Consider the following 20,164-nt stretch of genomic DNA (forward strand, 5'->3'; position numbering starts at 1 on the left):
CGACACTTGGGCCAAACCTGTTTCCTCCTGGTAGGTCCCGAAGAATGATCGCTAAAATATTGCCATAAAACATTATTCGTTTACCTGCTGCAACACTAACGGCGTACCCTTACGGTTAAACGTTTTCGAATTCGAATCTTCGAGATAGAAATGAGTTGTTGAATGGATGGATAACCACTTACCGACCCGAGCGATGGCAACCTCCGGATTGGAAATGGTACAGTCTTGCAGGTCGTTATGTAAGGGGGAAGATCCATGCATGCCACTAAGCGCATTGACTTTCCTCCCACATTGCACGGTTGACTAGGGGAAAACCTCCTGAGCACTAGGAAGGCCTTCCTTCTGGCCTTAACAACACGACGCATTTCATTTGACCTCCAACGAAGGGCTTTACGTCCGTGCAAAACACTGGGTTGCGGCATAGAAGTACCAGCGAAGATGATCTAAGATAAATCGGTAATCGTTGCGGGGTACTAGGGTCTAACATGCGAGGAATGTTGTTTTCAAAGGGCTCGCAGTCGGCGGCATCAAACCGCCATCACATCCTTTTGGTTAGCAATGACCTGACTTGAGAAATCGTTGCTACCGTCGGGAATGTTAAAATGGAAGAATCCTGTCACTTCTGCACTGGAAAAAGGGATAGATTGATAGTAGCCACGTTAACGGCGGTAGTAGAAAGGCCGTTGAATAAGTTGGATGAACTATCGTTGAAAGGGACTAGATCTGCCAGCTCGAAGCTCCGAACTGGCAGGCAGGACAAGGGGTCTCACTTATGAGTTCACTCACCTTTTTTTATGCCAGGAAGCATTCCACAGGGGAGGTGGATATTCTTCACGTCAAAAAGAATGCTACTCCGGAGACAGATTCCAGATACTGGGAGGAGTTTGCTGAATTGAAGTACGTCAAAAGAGATCTTCCGAAGCTTCCCGATCGCCACGGAATACTGGTTGTTGATAACTACCTGAATAACCCACTTGTACTTTCTTCCGAGGGTACGATCTATGGAGGCTGTTGAAATACGAGGGAGAGCCTGGAGGGACAAGGCGAACTGTTGTTGGTCAACAGTTCCGGGTTGGGCAGGTTGTTTGTTGTTGTTTTTGTCTTGAGACAAAGTTTGACCTCCAGTGGACGCGTAGGGGTAGGAAAGGATTAAAGGGGACTAGAAAGTTGCTTTGATCCGTCCCAGTTGTAGACAGGGGCGATGATCATGACGTATCAGTTGCACTGCGGTGGTCAGAAGGGAAAAATAAAGGTCCCTCTTCCGTATATCTTCACTTCCGGTGTTCCAATGACATTCGCACTATCCGGTCTATCGGCATCCCAACTATCCAGGGTACCATGAAAGCTGTTGTTTATCCGAGGCCAGCCTCGGAAGCTAGGATTGGTCCAAAGGTTCCGGTTTGGGGTATAGCTCTGGTCCTAAGGGGGGCTGTCCTGATCCTAAGAGGAAAATATGGCTACGGATTGACGGAAGGAGCAGCACTTTTCTAACTAACTATTCGCTAGGTTTTTGGGATCTTTGGGAATAGGTAAGGTGTTGGTTAGACTCTTTTCGGCAGTGTTTGGGACCCGAGAACCAATTACAATATTGGAGACGGAAATTTGGTCGTAGCGCCAGAGTCTTTTTTTTTTTGTTGTGAAGAGTGAAAGTGAAGAGTGAAAACTCTTAGAGGAGTTAGCTTTGCAACTATGCGAGGTCTGGAGAGCGGTAGAATATTGTGACGAGTACACTTCCTCATGATAGTGACAGATGGACAAGAGCTAGATGAACAGCGGCAAGAATGGATTCAGATGGAGCAGTGTCGTGACTCTGGGTGGAAACAATTCTGCAGTCCCGTTGCCAACCAGCGGATGACAGATTTAAATACAGTTCTGCATAAGAACCTTACATAAACTGTATAACTAATGATTTAACTGAGTGTAATTTCAAAATAATTGATCTTATAGGGTTTTAGAACTCATGGCTATAGAGCTATCCTGAATCATTTCACAAAGAAAAAAAACCAACAAGAAGGAAGATGGGTTTTGCCATTCGATAACCATAGGTCGTCCGGTAGTGCTGGCAGAAACATTGATTTCTTGCATATGGTTTGGACAATCAATTTTCGAAACGTAATAACATTTTTTGTAGAGCTTCCAGCTACGTACCTTCTTCGGCAAAGTCTTTCGGCATCTTCCAGACTAGGTAGACGTATTAAGTCACGTGATTGATGATAAATTGAAGCCGCTGATAGCAAAAATGTGAAAAAGTACGTTTTCCCATACTAATCTCCATGTAAATTTGAAACGCGATGCGGCATGCGAGGTCGCAACCAATCGAGCCCATATTTTGCACAGTTGATTGGGGTCCCAAAACGATTCAGAAAAACCTTGATCTCACTTGATCGGACGAAGTTTGCGTTTTTCCATACAACTGCGCCCCACTCTAATATACACACAATGTGTCTACACATACATACACACAAACAGACATCACCTGAATTCGTCGAGCTTAGTCGATTGGTATATAACTCTATGGGTCTCCGAGCCTTCTATCAAAAGTTTGGTTTTGGAGTGATCATATAGCCTTTACGTATACTTAGTATACGAGAAAGGCAAAAATTGTTTTATTCATTATAGGCCCTCTCAAATTTATATTTTTTTTAACAGGGAGAAAGGGATACATTAAATAACTCCTTACCATGTTATTTGTGCTACTTATGGTTGAATTTCTTTATTGATTCGCATATTGAACATAAATCATTTACCTATCGTTTCTTAAAGCAAATTTAATTGGTATTTGCGCATGAAGCAGACGAATACATTTTCATTAAATGTTAATAGACTGCGGCACGGTTCGGGACCACCATTCTTCATGCTTGGTTCGGTAGAACACGGCGCGCCATCCACTCCGGTTGACCACAACAATGCATATCTCCTCACGGCTATCGAACTTAACCAACCGAAACCAATTCAATCAACATAGGGATAAACCAAGTCGTGATCCCAGCGCTGCGCTGGTTTTTGTCCTTGTTGTAGTTGTAGCTGCTGGTGCTGCGGTAAATTCCCAACATTGAATTGGCGATGATGATGATGATGATGATATTGCTCTTGGTATTCCGATGGCGGGCAGTTTTTCGCCAGTCGCAACTGATGATGCAGCATCTCAATCAGCAGTAAGCCAATGGACACGAGTGCCCCGGCCAGCAGCAAGATAAACGCCGAATAAACACTCTCCATGCCAACAATCAGATCGGTCGGTGCCATTTTGCGCACACATTTTGGCTTCGGTTCCTGCCAAACGTGTCTCTGGTGGTCCATTATGCCGGCTTCATTCAGGCGTCGTAATCTGGAATTTTAGATCGGTCCGTGGTCAAACATGTATGCATGTAGGTACGCTTTGATTTGAGTCTGGTGGATGAGGTGAGGAGGAAGGGTGTCGATAGGAACGATATGCTCCAAACGCAGAAGCATGAATGCATATTAGAGTGTTACAAAATACTACGAATCTACGAATCATATCTCTTCTAAGCGCAAATTAGCATGCATAATACAGATGTGAATGATTGCTACTCCGTGATTGATCGGAACTATAGATAGTGGAATATATAGATGAGCGAAGATAAATCCTCTGTCTCCAAACGAACTGTCAAACGTGTCTCCAAACGAGCATGACGTCACGATTTCAATGGAAACGTTAAGGGCTGTGACGTCATATGCGCGTGTGCACGGGCAAAAAAATCGACTCAGCCATGCTTTCGCTCATCTATAGATTCTACTATCTATAATCGGAACTACAAAAAAAAACTGCAAGTAGATACGCCTACTTGTCTACTTAAATCCTTTAAATCGTTGATTAACGTTAACAACCCTGGTAAGCAATAACCAAAATCAATCGAAATTGATCCATCACTGTTAGAAAAATATTTCAACGTCTTAAGCATGTCCACAGAATTCAAAATTCAACAAGAGTTACGAATAATAACTATTGGAAAAATCAAAATAAATAAAAACAATTGGAAGGGACTTTCTGAATATATGTAGTATATTTAGTGTGCGAGATAGGTAAAAAATCAAGCCCATAGTACGATCGGGCCGATTTTTAATGGGAAACAATTAATGGGAGACATGATTCTCCGTCGAATTCAATTTGCCGCAAGTGCTTAAGTGCCCGAACAGTGACTGAATTTTTCGATCGGGCTGATTTTAAATAGCCAAAAACCAACGGGATTAGTTTCCCCCTCGAATACAACGTGTCGCGAGCTACTCGGTTAAGGTAGGGTTGCCCGAAAATGAGTCACGGTGTCTTTGTCCAGAGGCTTATTTAAAAAAAAAAACAGTTTCTCTAGAACACCCACTACACGATTTTCCTCTTTCAAGTAGGTGCATTTTTAAAATGTTCTATCGGGGGTCAAGTTTCCATACACAGGGTGTCCATTCATAATCGATTTTCATATTCCCGGTTTTTTCCCGGTTGGAGGAACTGGGACTAAAATATCATAGTAGCGGATCCAATCAAGAAATCAGCTAATTTTTAGGTTTGTTTTATTAGAGAAAGGGCTAGAAAACTCCTAGACCCATTCAATACAAATCAATCCTAATTTTGTCACATGCGGAACCGAAGGAGTTGAAGCCACTATAATTTCCTATGAATTCTAATTCTGGAACAGAGAATCTCCAAAGATAAGTCAGCTTAGGGCTGCAAGTCACTTTAATAAAGACAATCAATTATTTATTCAAGAAATTTCTATATAACTTTCGATAGAACTAAAAAAGCATAAACATAATTTCTTCTAGAAGTTACTTAGGCTTAGATTTCCACTCAATTTCTCAAGACAATATTAATCTCAAATACTCCTCTAAAAATAACTATGTAATTTCTTGGAATTGCTTCAGAATTTTATTGATGACGTTCTCTATCCCTCCAAGAATAAAATTTTTGTTTCCACTGCTCAAAATTATTTTCTCAAATCGATTTATTCGAAATCGAAAATTCTGAAAGTTAAAAATTTTAACTCTAAATTTTTTAATTTTTAGAATTTTGTTTTTCAACATTGTTTATTTATGCCGATTTTTCAGCGGGATTGGTATTCATATGACTACTGCTTCTTCCTCATATGCAGGAGGTCGTGGGTTCAATCCCAGGTCCGTTACATTCTCTCCTACTTTGTATCTTTCTCTATATTTCTCATGTTCTAGCAATCGCTAGAACTGGAAATGGACTTCTATACCGTTTCCATTTCTATTCCTATACCTTCAACTTGAGTATTCTAGCAGTCATATGCTAGAATTGGAAATGAACTATAAAGCTCGTTTCCTACATCCAGTTAGAAATTCCATCAGTTTCCGCATTTCCAACAAATTCCGCATGAACTCGTGGCAAGTGCAGGTGTATATTCGGCTTGCAGTTGGCGAGTGATTGCATCATCATTTCCTCCCCCTTCCCTACATTGACTTGCATTCTGACGTGGCAGGCACCAGTATGACCTAACAAATGAGATCACTAGTACTTGTACATTGAAGGTGTGTGCTAGTCCCAAGTAAACATCTGTTGGTACTTGATTTGATTTATTTGATTTGATTTATTGGACTATAGGCTGTACGCCCGTTACCCTACTTATACATTATACACATAATTATTGTCACATATACAATTGTCCTCTTAAAAATAATCTTAATCCATCACGAATTACATCTGTTGTCATGTTTGTAGAAATTAAATCTTGTAGTCTGTTAAATTCAGTCGTCAACCTGCTGGTAGGCTCATGCTGCGTGTAGTTCCTTGATCTAAATGGAGGATCGAAGACCCTCCGACGACGAACAGTAACCGGGCTAGTGTTGAAGTTGAGCCGGTTAAAGAGATATGAACTACTAATTCGCCCTCTCAAGATGTTACAGAAAAAGTCGATGTCAGCAATCTTGTGTCTGCTACTGATGGTGTCGAGGCCAAAAAATGAGCAGAGATTCTCATACACCGGTAACTCTTCTCTCCATCCAAGGTTTCTCACAGCAAATCTTAAAAACTTTCTCTGTACTGCCTCCAACCGTTGAATATGAACTTCATATTGAGTCCGCGAATGAACCACGAGTTGCATCAGCTGTTGGGAGAACCATCCATCGTTCACACCGCGTAAATCGGAAGACTGCGGTGGGCCGGGCACGTAGCCAGAATGTCGGACAGTAATCCGGTGAAAATGGCTCTCGACAACGATCCGACGGGAACAAAAAGGCGAGGTGCACAGCGGGCAAGGTGAATCCATCAGGTGGAGGACGATTTGCGGACCCTCCGCAGCCTGCGTGGTTGGCGAAGTGCAGCCGTGGACCGAGCCGAATGGAGAAGACTTTTATGTGCAGCACAGGCCACTCCGACCTTAGTCTGATAAAATAATAATAACATACGGAATTTCTTCCCAAAATTCTACCAGAAGTTTCTTCAAAAAATGATGACGGAATTCCTCCGATTCAGCTCCATAATTTCACTTGTAAATCTATAAGAAATTCCTTGGAAAATTCTTCTAGGAACTTCTCCGGGCATTCCTCTCGGAACTCTTCCTTTAATTCCTCCGGGATTACTTCCAGGAAATTTTCCGGGAATACCTCCAAACATTCAAAATCCCCCGGGAGCTCCTCCGGAAATTTCTCTGGGGGTTCCTCCGGGAGTTCCTTTTCAGAGAAACTCCCGGAGAAACTGCCGGTGAAACTCCCGAAGGGATTCTCGTAGAAACTGCTGGTGGATCTCCCGGAGGAATTCCCGAAGGAACTGCCGAAGAAGCTCCCGTAAGATCTCCCGTAAGAACTCCCGGAGGAATTTCAAGAGGAACTCCTAGAAGAATTCGTAGAGGACCTCCCGGATGAGCTCCCAGAGAAACTATCGGAAGAACTTCGGGAGGAATTTCCAGCTTAATTTCTAAAGAAAGCCTTAATGATTTCCTGAAAAAAAGCCTGAATAATTTCCTGGAATAGCTTCTGGTGGAACTCCGGGAGAAATTTCCGAAGAAACTCCTGGATGAATTGCTGGTGAAATTCCCGGAGGAACTCACGAAGGAATTTTCTGGAAGAATTTCTGAAGAAACTCCCGGGAGAATTTTCAAAGGAATCCCGGGGAAACTACCAGAAGCATTCTCGGAAGCAAGAGAATTCATCTTATAAACAAATCTCGTCTAGCTGAAACCTTTGTTGGGGCTTGTAGCTGGACCATCATCATCATCAGAGGACCTCCCGGAGAATTCCCTGAGGAGCTCGCAGAGAAATTCTCGGAGGAGCTTCTGGTGGAAAATCTATTTAAATTCCTGAAGAAGCCTAAATAAATTCCAATTCTGGCGAAATTTCCGGAAGAATTTTCAGAGGAACTGCCGATAGAACTACCGGAATAATTCTCGAAGGAAATCCTAGAGAAATTCTTGGTGGAAATGCCAAATTCCAGGAGGAATTTTCGTAGAAACTCCTTTCAGGATTTCATTGCGAATTAATCTAGGAATTCCTCCGAAAATTTCATTGTTGATTTCATTTTCGGCATAATTTCTGTATAAATTTCCGGTGGAATTCCTGGAGAAATTCTTTGAAATTTTCACAAGAAATTATTCGAAACAATTCACGGAAAATTTTATGGAATTTACACAAGAAATTTGAAGATTTTTCATGAAATTCTCAGGAATGTTTTGTTTACTGACAATTCTGCGGAATTTCCACGGAATATTCTTATTCTTAAAAATTATGGGAAACAGCACGAAATTATTTGAATTATTGCAGGGAATTCTGCAGAACTTATAAAGAAGTTCGTGAAGATTTTCTTGGAGTAAATAATGGTGGAATTTTCGGATCAATTCCCGGCAAAATTTATGGTGGAATTCCTGAAAACACTGCCAAAGAAGTTGCTGGAGGCATTCCCAAAGAATCCCTGATAGAATTTCGGATAGAATGCCAGGAGCAATTGTCGAAGGAATTCCTTGAAAAAGGTTGCATATTGATTTTCTGCCTATCTTCTTCTTATATATAAAAATGAAATGGTCTGTGTTCGTATCCGCATAACTCGAAAACGGCTGGATGGATTTTTTTCATTTCTTCAGCAGAAACATTCGTTATAGTTTCCGACGGGTTTATATGATATTTCCTCATGCGAAAGTCAAGGGTAAGGTTGATTAAATCGTGAAAAACTAAAATTAAGATTCATATGGATATTTCGCATGGGCAGTTCACAACGCGCATTTTCGCCTACTATGCAGGACAACGTCTGCCGGATCGACTAGTTTTATAATATATATTATTTCAGAGAGGATTTGTTTAGAAATTCAGATGTATGGTTCTAGTTTTCTTAAACTTATGGAAGAATGCAGGATTTTTATAATAATTGTTATAGCCGATTTTATATTTTCTCCGAATACGTTAATCGTTAATATCGTTAATATTTTTCTCACTTTATTTAAAAATATCAGATGAGCAATTAATCATGCATTTTTAAATCCATTATTGTTTTAATCATTATTGTTCAGATTTGGTTTGGATTTGGTTTCATGTGTTGATATTCATGTTTTTTTCTTTTTTTTTTTTTTTTTCTTGAGCAAGGGTAAACGGAAATCTGCAAACAGACACCTGAGGAGGTACTCAGGTAGTGTGGGGATGGGTATGTCATGTAACTCTTACCCGACCCATTAAAACCAAAACCCTTTCGGCAGTCCGTACCCCCGGCCCGCAATTAAGCAATACATCAGGGGGGGACTATTGAGAACGCTCACGCCTATGCTAACGCACTTGACGTCAATACACACAACATCGACTTCAAGGGTGGCTACCTCACCACCCGTCGATCGCAAGCTATGATAGTAACCTAACGGTCCGTATCATAATCTCACGTTGGAGACGAGCACCCCGACAACAACCACCGCGCGTGAACCGCAATGACCTCTATATCTACATACTGAGGTCCCCGCAGCCCACCCGCGACATGTTGGTTGTCGGGTGAGCAAAGTGTTCACTGCATCACAGGTGCCCCCACTGCACTCGTTGGTTTTGTTCAAGACGCCACCACCGCTGCAGTTTCGACATGATCTGTTGAGATGCTGTGTTCACCGCATTCCATATAGCTTCTTCCCGGCACATCCTCTCGACGAGGTTGTCCGGGGTTGTATCCATACCACTAATAAGCAGCATGGTATTGCGTTCTACCTCGAATCGCGGGCATGCGAACATCACATGCTCTGCCGATTCTACCTCACCTACACATTCAGGACACTCCGCAGAATCTGCGAAGCCAAACCTGTGTAGGAATTTCTTAAAGCAGCCATGTTCAGACAACACCTGTGTTAGGTGGAAGTTGACTTGACCATGCTTCCTATCAACCCAGTTGGACACATCTGGAATCAGTCTGTGGGTCCAACGACCTTTGACTGCGGTGTCCCATGCTCTTTACCATTTAAGCAACGAAGCTGCTCTCTTGACACGTCGCACTTGCACCGAGTCCCTTTCGTTGTAGCACTCCACATCCTCCTCTAAGAGTATGTCGATCGGCATCATTCCAGCTATAACGCACACCGCCTCATATGATATGGTGCGATATGCGCTCGCGACACGTAAACACATCAGCCGGTGTACTCTGATCAATTTCTTTACATTGTACTCGGCTTTTAGTGCTACGGCCCATGCCGGCACGCCATAACGGATGATAGACAATGCTACGCCAGCTATCAGCCTACGCACTTGACTATGCACCGCCGATCTGTTGGACATCATTCGTGATAAAGATTTTATCGCCAATGAAGCCCGCTGACATGCATAATCGACGTGGCTCGTAAAATTGAGCTTATCATCGATCATCACGCCCAGATGCTTGAGAGACCTCACGGAGTTAACTGTGCAGGTCCCTACTCTTATCCTCGCCTGTTGCAGCCCATGACGGTTATGCACTACCACGACTTCCGTCTTGTGATGTGCAAGGGACAACCGCCTCGAGTTGAGCCATTCCTCCACTCTGCCAATCGCGTATGAAGCCTTCAGTTCGACTTCGTCGAGAGTGTCTCCTGTTACCTCCAGCATTACGTCATCCACGAAGCCTTCTATTTTCACACCGGCCGGGAGACTTAGGCGTAATACTCCATCGTACATAATATTCCACAGAACCGGTCCGAGGATCGATCCCTGTGGAACACCCGCGGACACTACGATCGACTTTTGACCAGCATCAGTGTCGTATAACAGCACCCTATTCTGAAAATAGCTTTTCAGTATCCTGCACAGGTAATCCGGAACTCTCAATAGGTGCAGGGAGTCAGCAATTGCTGCCCAGCTAGCATTGTTAAACGCGTTTTTTACATCAAGTGTAATCAGCGCGCAGTACCTAATACCTCTTCTGTTTAAACCTCTCGCTATCTTGGCCGTATCCGTTACCGCTCGAATTGCTTCGATGGTAGAACGGCCCTTACGGAAGCCATAGTGGTTGCTAGATAAGCCACCAGCACATTCTGTATAAGCCGACAATCTATTCAGAATGACCCTCTCTAGCAGCTTTCCAGCTGTGTCGAGTAGGCAAATTGGTCTGTATGCCGAAGGATCCCCCGGCTGTTTGCCAGGCTTCGGTAATAGCACCAATTTCTGCCGTTTCCATCGATATGGGAAGTTTCCTTCGTCCATGCATCTCTGGAGGCAGCTCCTGAACATATCTGGATTGGCAAGAATGGCGTGTTTAAGGGCCAGGTTTGGAATACCATCCGGGCCTGGCGCCTTATTGAGCTTAAGTTTTCTTGCGGCTACGATAAGCTCTTCGTTAGTCTTCGTAGAGTAGCGGGCCAGTTCGATGATTCATGCCTCGGAAACAACCCGTCGACTATTTTTTTTTTTTTATCTATTGCATTTATTTGACAGGCTCAGGCGTGTATAACACTTAACGGAGCCGAGATTCTTTTTGATATTTACAATTGATATCATTATTATTTGCAGTTAGTACGAGGAAGGGATATAGACCAAGATACTCGTGGCGACTCAAGGTTAGATTACGTAATTTAAGGATGGACGGGGTGGGATTTAGGTTTGAGGTATTTCAGCTGCTCATCCGGGTATTTGACATGACTGGTGTAGCGTAGCGTCGTGCTCGAGGTATGGTTCTTCAGGGAGCATCTTCCGGATGGCCAGAGCTTCATAGTACACGGAACAATAAGACAGAGACAAGAAAAAAAAACTGAGAAAGAAAAAAAATGAGGTTTTAGACTTTGATGTCAGACGAGCAAAGAAAGGCATAGATGGCCTGCATATAAACCACATCGCGATCTCCCAAAACACCTCGAACTTCCCTGAAGGGTTGTTTACCTCGGGCCACAAGGGTATCCAATAGTTGCATTCTTGACGCGTCATTTTCCGTGCAAAACCAAACTACGTGATCGATGTCATCGTAACCGGCTCCGCACCTACATAGATTGCTATCAACCAGTTTAATCCTGTGGAGATGTGCGTTTAGTGAATAGTGATTAGACATAAGCCTCGACATCGTGCGAATGAAGCCTCGACTTAAGTCCTCACCTCTGAACCACGCTCGCCCAGAAACTTTTGAAACTATGGAAAATAGCCACCGTCCAAGTTCATTGTGTGACCAATTCATTTGCCAGTTTTGAAGAGTACTCTGACGGACTAATGGGAAAAACTCGTTATTCGAGATTTGTCTATCATAAACATCACCTTCCTGTGCGCCAACCTTTGCTAGCGAGTCCGCCTTCTCATTGCCATAGATTAGGCAATGGGATGGGACCCATACAAAGGTAATCTTGAATGATCTTTCGACCAAATCACGCATCTGCTCTCTTATGTTTGCAAGAAAGTAAGATGCGTGCTTAACTGGTTTCATCGATCGGAGTGCCTCGATAGAACTAAGACTATCCGAGAAGATGAAATAATGGTCTACGGGCTGATCGGAAATTATCCCCAAAGCGAAATTAATTGCTGCCATCTCAGCAACATACACCGAACACGGTTCTTGAAGTTTTCGGAAGGTGGTAGAATTTTCATTGAAAACACCGAAGCCAGTGGATCCGTTGATGCGAGAACCATCAGTGAAGTATCTGTTATTGCAATTGACATGTTCATATTTTTCAGAAAAAATAGGGGGAATAGAAAGACGTCGAAGATGATCTGGTATTCCTTGAATAGCATGTTTCATGGATAGATCGTATTCAATTGATGAACTGTCGTTGGTGTAGTGAACTCGAGGTGGGTTATAACATGGAAGACAAAGATCTGACGATATGTAGTTGAGATAGACTCTCAGAAATCTTGAATGTCGAATCAGTTCAAGCATATTATCGAAGTTTTCTAAGACAAGTGTGTTACTTGTTCCACATTTGATCAGAATTCTTAGTGAGAGCTCCCAGTAACGGTGCTTTAAAGGAGTGACTCCAGCAAGCACCTCCAGGCTCATGTTATGCGTTGAATGCATACAGCTAAGGGCAATACGCAAACAACGATATTGAATTCGTTCCAATTTAATAAGGTGGCAATCAGCTGCTGAGAGGAAGCAGAAAGAGCCGTACTCTAAAACAGAGAGAATAGTCGTTCTATATAGTTTGATGAGATCTTCCGGGTGTGCGCCCCACCATGTTCCGGAGATAGAACGTAGAAAATGGATCCTTTTTCGGCATTTCTCTATCAAATACTCAATATGGAGTTTCCAAGTACATTTGGAATCAAACACGACCCCAAGGTATTTAGAAGATAACGATTGGTTGATGTCATCATTCAACAGCTTGAGTTTCAGTTGAGCAGGATACCGCTTCTTAGTAAACACAACCAACTGAGTTTTTTGCGGTGAAAACTCGATCCCTAAATGTCTGGCCCAAACAGTCAGACTATCTAGGGTACTTTGCAATGGTCTTTGCAAGACATCTGCACATGAACCTCTTAGAGAGACCACGGCATCATCTGCAAGTTGTCTAAGCGTGCATTGTCCTTCCAAACAATTGTCAATATCTTTTACATAGAAATTATAAAGCAAGGGACTTAAACATGATCCTTGGGAAGGGCCCATGTAGCTATTTCTGGAAGTTGTAAGTGTGCCGAGAGTAAAGTTCATATGTTTCACTGACAACAAATTGTACAAGAAATTATTTAGAATGACGGGTAATCCATTACTGTGCAAGTTTTCTGACAGTACTTCTAAGGAAACTGAATCAAATGCGCCCTTAATATCCAAGAAAACTGAAGCCAGTTGCTCCTTGTGTGCAAAGGCCAGATGTATATCTGAAGAGAGCAGCGCTAGACAATCGTTTGTTCCTTTACCTTTTCTAAAGCCAAACTGAGTATTTGATAGTAATGCATTTTGCTCGACCCAATGGTCGATTCTTGAAAGAATCATTTTTCCAATAACTTTCTCATGCATGATAGCATGGCAATCGGTCGGTATGAATTGTGATTAGACGCTGGTTTCCCAGGCTTTTGAATAGCTATTACTTTGACCTGTCGCCATTCTGGAGGTACGATGTTGTACTCCATGAAGCAGTTGTACAGGTCAAGTAATCGTCTTTTGCGATATCTGGAAGATTTTAAGAAGATTGAATTTGATGTTATCGCGTCCCGGAGCAGAGTTGTTCGATGAAAGAAGAGACATAGATAGTTCCAGCATTGAGAATGGTCCACCCAGAGAACCGGGATCAAGGGTTGATTCTCGAAATAGCGGCTCAGCTGGTACGGAATCTGGACAGACCTTTTTCGCGAAGTTGAATATCCATCGATTGGAGTATTCGTCACTCTCGTTGGTGGGAACGCGGTTCCGCATGTTGCGAGCCGTTTTCCAAAGCGTTGACATTGAGGTTTCTCGTGATAGTCCCTCGACAAAACGTCGCCAGTAGCTACGTTTTTAGCCTTAAGAAGATTTTTGAGCTTTCTTTCCAGTCTCAAATACTCCTCAAACAGCCCAGACCTTCCGTGTTTACGGAAAGCCTTGAAGGCATCAGATTTCTCAGAATACAACTTAGTACATTCATCATCCCATCCTGGAGTGGCTGGTCTTCTTATGATAGATGTACTTGGAACCCGTCGTTGCTGAGCTTCTAGTGCGCTTTTATGAATTAATTCGGTAAGAAATCGATACTCATCCAGTGGTGGAAGAACATCGGTTGATTCAATACCAATTTTACCGCCGATGTAAATTTTTGCCAGTCAATGTTTCTCGTGAGGTCGAAAGGGACATTAACTGGAGCTGATCTTTGATAGCCACTTTTGATTGTAGTGACTATCGGCATATGGTCACTACCATGGGGATCTTGAATTACCTTCCACGTGCAATCTAATGATAGTGAATTTGAACATAATGACAGATCAATACGGCTTTGTTGACCATTTGGTCCTATTCGAGTTACTTCACCAGTGTTCAAAATATTCAAATTGAAATCGTCGCACAAATCATAGAAAACATGCGCTCTGTTGTCGTCTATGGTTTCGCCCCATGCAGTACCATGTGCATTCATATCACCCAGTATTAAAACTGGAGATGATAAAAGAGACTGCGCTCCAAAGTTGTCGACGATTAAGAGATGCGTTTGGTGGAATATAAACTGAAGCTATGCAAAGGTCTTTATTCTTTACAGTTACTTGGCAAGCGACGATTTCTAAGCCATTAACAACCGGAATGGGGATTCTGTAGAAGGGGTAACATTTCTTGATTCCCAAAAGAACGCCACCATAGTTATCACCCCGATCTTGGCGAATAATGTTAAACTCGTGGAAGTTGATTTCATCTTCAGAAGAAAGCCATGTTTCACAGAGTGCAAATATATCGCAATCGCAGTTGCGAATCAAAAATTTGAACACGTCTAATTTATTTCTTAAACTATGACAGTTCCACTGCAGCACAGTGATCGTATCTTGCATGGCCGTATTATCCATCGAAAGATACGATTTCTGCAAGAAGGGGCCATGAGACAGTCAATTGCTTCAGATAAGTTTCTACTGTTGGCATAAAGAGGTCAATAATTGCCCTCATAGAATTTGGTATATTGAAAAGTTTCAAAATACGGTCCACAAGGTCCTTAAAGGATATCAATCCTCGCTTGGACGAGATTCTTTCATTGGAAGTGCGAGTTGCAGTTTCCTGCTTAGTGATATTCTTAGACTGATGTTTTTTGGGAACATCAGTTTTAGGTAATGGCGGGAACGTCTTACTGCAACATGGATCAAACGGAGCAGTATAGACAGGCTGCTTCGGGGTTTTGAATAATCCCCCATTACCAACAGATTTTGACAAGCCTTTGTGAATGATTTTTGTTTTCTTACGGCGCAATCCCGGGGAAGACGGTTTCTTCCTCTTTTCGGGCACGTGTACCTCCGCAGAATCATCCAAATCGGCTACATCAGAGTCCGATTCATCAATGGAAATGGAACCATAGTAGTCACTAACTGGAACGGTAGCAGAAATAGCAGCCGTTGCGTTGGAAGTTGCGGGGATGTCTTGCGACTTTAGCATTTCTGCATACGACTGCTTGGAGCGCTGTACCAACGAGCGCTTCACTTTAGGGTGCGCTTTTTGTACACCGGGCAATCTTGCAAACCATGGGAAGGATCCAGTCCACAATAAGCACATTTTGTAGCTTGTTGTTGGCAGGACTCCTCCTATGCTTCTCAAAACACTTGCCACAACGGGGCTTGTTATCGCAAAACTCGGCAGTGTGCCCCAACTGTTTGCAGTTGGTACAATTGAATACCCTTGGCACAAAAAGACGCACCGGAAATAACAAATTCTCTATATCTACATACTTTGGGAGAATCGAGCCGGCGAATGTCACCCGTAGAGAACCTGATTTGGAATACACTTTTTTACCATCTACTATAGTTGCTGAATGCAATTCCTTGCAATCCAGAATATCCACAGTAGACTGCAGGGCATTCTTCAAACGACCTTTTCCTGCAAGTACATCCTTGCAAGTCAGGCTCGCTGCGGTAATTACGCCTTCGATCTCGACCTCCCGCGAGGGCACATAAACCAAATATTCCACATTATAGTTCTGGTCTTTTGCGATATCATTTGCGACCTGATACGTAGGTGCGGTTACACGTAGTTTGTTCCGATTAATCTGATGGAAATCAGTTTTCGGAAAACGACGCGTCAAATCCCGCTTAATTCCTAGAAATCAATACTTTTTACTTTCTGCCGAAAGTAAACAACCCAAGGCCCAGGAGAAGTTGCTTGATAGAAACGCGTGCGGACAACATTATCTTTTGGGGCGTTTCGCCCCGTTTTCTTCGTCCATTAAACTTAGATTGAATCAATAAAAAAATAAAAATCGAGACTTAATACTAAACTAATTCAATTCTTTAGAAAATGTACCAATGAAAGAAAAAAATTGAGTTTGAAAAAAAATAAATCTTGGTGAAAAAAATATAGAGAAAAACGGTCACCCTATTTTGGTCACACTCTAAGCCAGCCGACGGTAACTGGCGGCAGGCGAACAACAGCTCAGTCACTGCTGTGTGCCGAGCACAAAGAGGATAGAGAAACAAAGTGATTTGATTCTGGTATACTTATACGGTCCCGTTCGGTAGGTAGCCGTCGATGTTGTTGATCCTCTTCTTGATGGGAAATGATGATATTGAACGGATTTCAGGTGGTGATAACTCGTTGGTTTATCACTAATTTTATGTACGCACGACCTTTATCGCACGCACAGCTTCTTCGCGATCGGGAATCGCCTACGGCAACAACAATATTTCCACAGTGGGATAGCGCGGGATATAAAAAAAAAACTCACTTATTTGAGAAAAAAAACTCACTTGGAATAGAGCAATTGCCTGCGATGAGACACGGTCCTTCACAACCGGCTGCTTCAAGCGATCGGCAAAGAATGGTCGACTATTTTGGCCAACATCCCCGGAGATTTCTCAGGTGGCGTGGTATTGGTCCTAGCCATCACCATCCTGTATGCATCTCCCCATGGATTGTCGTTTGCCATCCTGCACATCCGCTCGAAGCAGGCTCTCTTACTACATTTGATCTCGTAGTTCAGAGCTCTGCTCGCTGTCTGGAACACCCTGCGTCTCTCGACCTTATCAGCGTCTGTTCTGGCACGTCGCAGCCTTCTCTTTGCTCGAAGACAGGTTCTACGACGGTCTGCAATTGTGTCAGTCCACCAGTACACAGGTTGCCGGTTTCCGGGAGGTTTGGTCCTCCTAGGCATCGTCACATCGCATGCACGGGTTAGTACATCGATTAACTCGTCGCCACTTAATCCAGTTGTTCGCGTCTCCCATCGTAGTGATTCCTCCAAGAGTTCTGGGTTGAACTGCGAGGTGCGCCATCCTAGATCGGCTTTGCCGATCCGCCTTGTGGTTGCTACGGGGGTATACCGGATCATAAAACGAATTTCCTGATGATCGCTGGAGGTATGCCCCTCATGAACCTCCCATTCTGGCTCCACCGTCCATCCCGCGCTGCAGAAGGTCACATCGATGCATGAATCACCGTTCGGTCCCCTGAACGTTGTCACTTGGCCTTCATTCAGCAGGACTACGTTCAATACCGCTAGCGACTCTAGCAGGGTATGACCTCTGGCGTTTGTGGACCGGGATCCCCAGTCCACTGCCCACGCATTGAAGTCGCCTGCTACAACTAACGGTTTTAAGCCAGTTAGTTTTGCTGCAAGAATATCTACTACCCTAGTAAACTGCACTATACTCCACCTGGGAGGACAGTAGCAGCTACAAAAGTAAACACCGTTTACCTTTGCTATAACGAAACCCTCATCAACAGGTGATGATACTATCTCCTGGATGGGATATCGCCCGCTAGTCCAGATGGCCACCATCTGAGACTTATCCGCAATCCAACTACCGTTACCGGCAGGGATGCGGTATGGATCGGACAGCAAAGCTACATCAGCTTTACACTCAGTAACCGACTGTTGTAGCAGCAATTGAGCCGCCTTGCAGTGGTTCAGATTCAGCTGTGTTACCTGCGTGTCTGGATCCTTCTAGAGGCCGGACAAGCCTGGACACCGGTGAGGTGTCTGTTGGCTGTACCCGGGGGACAGATCAGACACCTTGGTGCAGCCTGACAGGTGCGAGCTTGGTGGCCTTCAGCTCCACACCTACGGCATAGCTTACTGCGATCAGGTCCTTTACAGTCATAAGACTTATGACCGTTGCCAATACACCTGAAACAGGTCTGAAGTGGTTGGCTTATACTTAGCGGACATACCGACCAACCCACTTTCAGTTTAGCCTTATCCATTACCTTTTTGGCCTCAGCCTGAGGTACTTGGAATGAGGCAGTACTGACGATAATCGCCTCGCCTCTGTCTTTACGCTTACCACTGACATTGGAAGGCGCACCCGTCTCCTTCTGGGCTCTACCCTTCTTAACAGTGGCGCGTATCGCTCCGCCTGTCGCTTTCTCTGCCGCCTGCTGCCGTTGTCTTCTCGCCTTCTTGGGATTCACGACCTCCCTCCACAGTAGATCTTCCTCCCGGCGAGCTTCAGTGGTCCTCGATGGTGGAGGCACTGGGTTCACCGGCTTGGGATGGCCATCCTTCTGCTCGACCTTCTTCCTTTTCTCTGGCTTCGGGGCTGCGGACTTCTCGACAGCTGCTTTCAGGTTCGCCTCCTGCGTAACCTTACTCAGCTTCGGGGTCGCCCCTGTTACAGCCATCCTTTTGCGGAGTTCCTCGACCTGGCTCTCCGCCAGTCGTTTGCCCTCGGACAGGAGACGAATTTTCGATTCTGCCTCCTCTTTTTCCTTATCCGCCTGCTTCCGCTCCTTGCCAAAATGCGGAGCTCTCTCTCCGCACTCTTGCTGGCCTCTAGTAGGGACCTCCACTCCGATTTGGCCTCAACTACTAGGGCACAGAGTGCCTGCACAGCAAGTTTCAGATCCTTGCTGTACTTAACCCGGTTGTCTAGGAACGACATAATCACGTCGGGTACCTCCGTGACTACCTCCATCGTGTGACCACCGCGTTCTTCGTGGTTCGCCATCACAGATTTGATGACGCGGGTCAGGGTGGGGCCGTCCATCTTTACTTCAACCGGCACCTCCTCAGACCCTCCACGGGCTTCTCCATCGCCTTCCCCCGGCGGTCTTTGGGGAGACCTTTCAAGGCCCTCCTTACCACCATTCGCCTCACCTGCATCCCTCGACGTTTTGTGTTCTGTGTTGTTGGAATTCATCGCTGTTGGGTCCCCCTTGCGGCTGCTGTCGAATCCTGCTGGTGTAGTCGCCTTTGCGATCCCATGGTTATCTATACATACCTTGCGGCATGCAGGGAGGCCATGCGAGGGTTGACACTTTCGTGTTTAGAGCCAGATCAGCGCTAGTCAGGGAAAAGCATCTGAGCCTACTCCCACTCAGCTGCTAGCTGAGCGACAGGATTGTACCGCGTGCTACAAGGCCCGCCACGGTTTCAAGGGACGGAAGACAGCCTGGCCATTAGCCCATTCGCCGTTTCAGGTCGGTGTCACCCGGCCTTACTAAGAGAATAAAATAACCAGACTACCAGCCCTCGCGTTCACAATATCTCAATATCCAAAAACAAGACCAATAACATGCAACCAGTATACCATAATCAGGATCTTACTGGGATCAATCCTGATGTGCCAATGGCACTCCCTGGGCTTCTGCTTTTGAAGCGGCACACAGTCGCTTTGATAGAGTCTGCTTACGGGCACTTGTGGTTTTTTGGGAGGGATTTTAGCAGAGCCCACTGCTAAATCCCACCACGCCCTAGGCAGTTCTCCCTGACTCACAGACACTCGGGTCGTCAAGCCCTTGGACATGGTCCCTGCTGCTCCTGTGTTTTTATAAAACTACTATGTAACTACGATTTAGAAGACCAAAAAAGTTGTCCCCCCCCCTTCTCGAAATCCTGGCAACGCCCATGTCCTCGAGCATTGTCCATGTTTCATGTCCGTAGAGGACAACCGGTCTTATTAACTGTACATGACACATTTGGTGCGGTGGCGAATCTTTTTTTACCGCAGTTTCTCTGGAGCCCGTAGTAGGCCAGATATATTATTTCCACATGATAGTTATTTAAGGCACTACAAGAAAAAAATAATTCAAAACTTTGGTAATACATGTTTATGATTTGATCGATAGTTCAATTTCCCGATTGAAATCGGTTAAGGTTAGGAGCCCGAGAAAATGAGTGACTTTTTTTTGTAATGTTAGGTACTATAAAAAATCAAAGGTGCAGCCCACTCTGGTTGTATGCGCAAAGGTGAC

General features: G+C 44.3%; 1 protein-coding gene across 1 annotated transcript in view; it reads right to left on the reverse strand.

The window, feature by feature from the left end:
• LOC134209359 (uncharacterized) overlaps positions 1 to 20,164 on the reverse strand; it is a 137,730-nt gene that overhangs the window by 17,268 nt on the left and 100,298 nt on the right. Inside the window, exon 10 of the mRNA XM_062685346.1 lies at positions 2,974 to 3,328. Coding sequence (XP_062541330.1) covers positions 2,974 to 3,328 — 355 coding nt within the window. The remainder of the gene's footprint in view (positions 1 to 2,973; positions 3,329 to 20,164) is intronic.

Source organism: Armigeres subalbatus, chromosome 2 (genome assembly GCF_024139115.2).
Source record: "Armigeres subalbatus isolate Guangzhou_Male chromosome 2, GZ_Asu_2, whole genome shotgun sequence".
NCBI lineage: Eukaryota > Metazoa > Arthropoda > Insecta > Diptera > Culicidae > Armigeres > Armigeres subalbatus.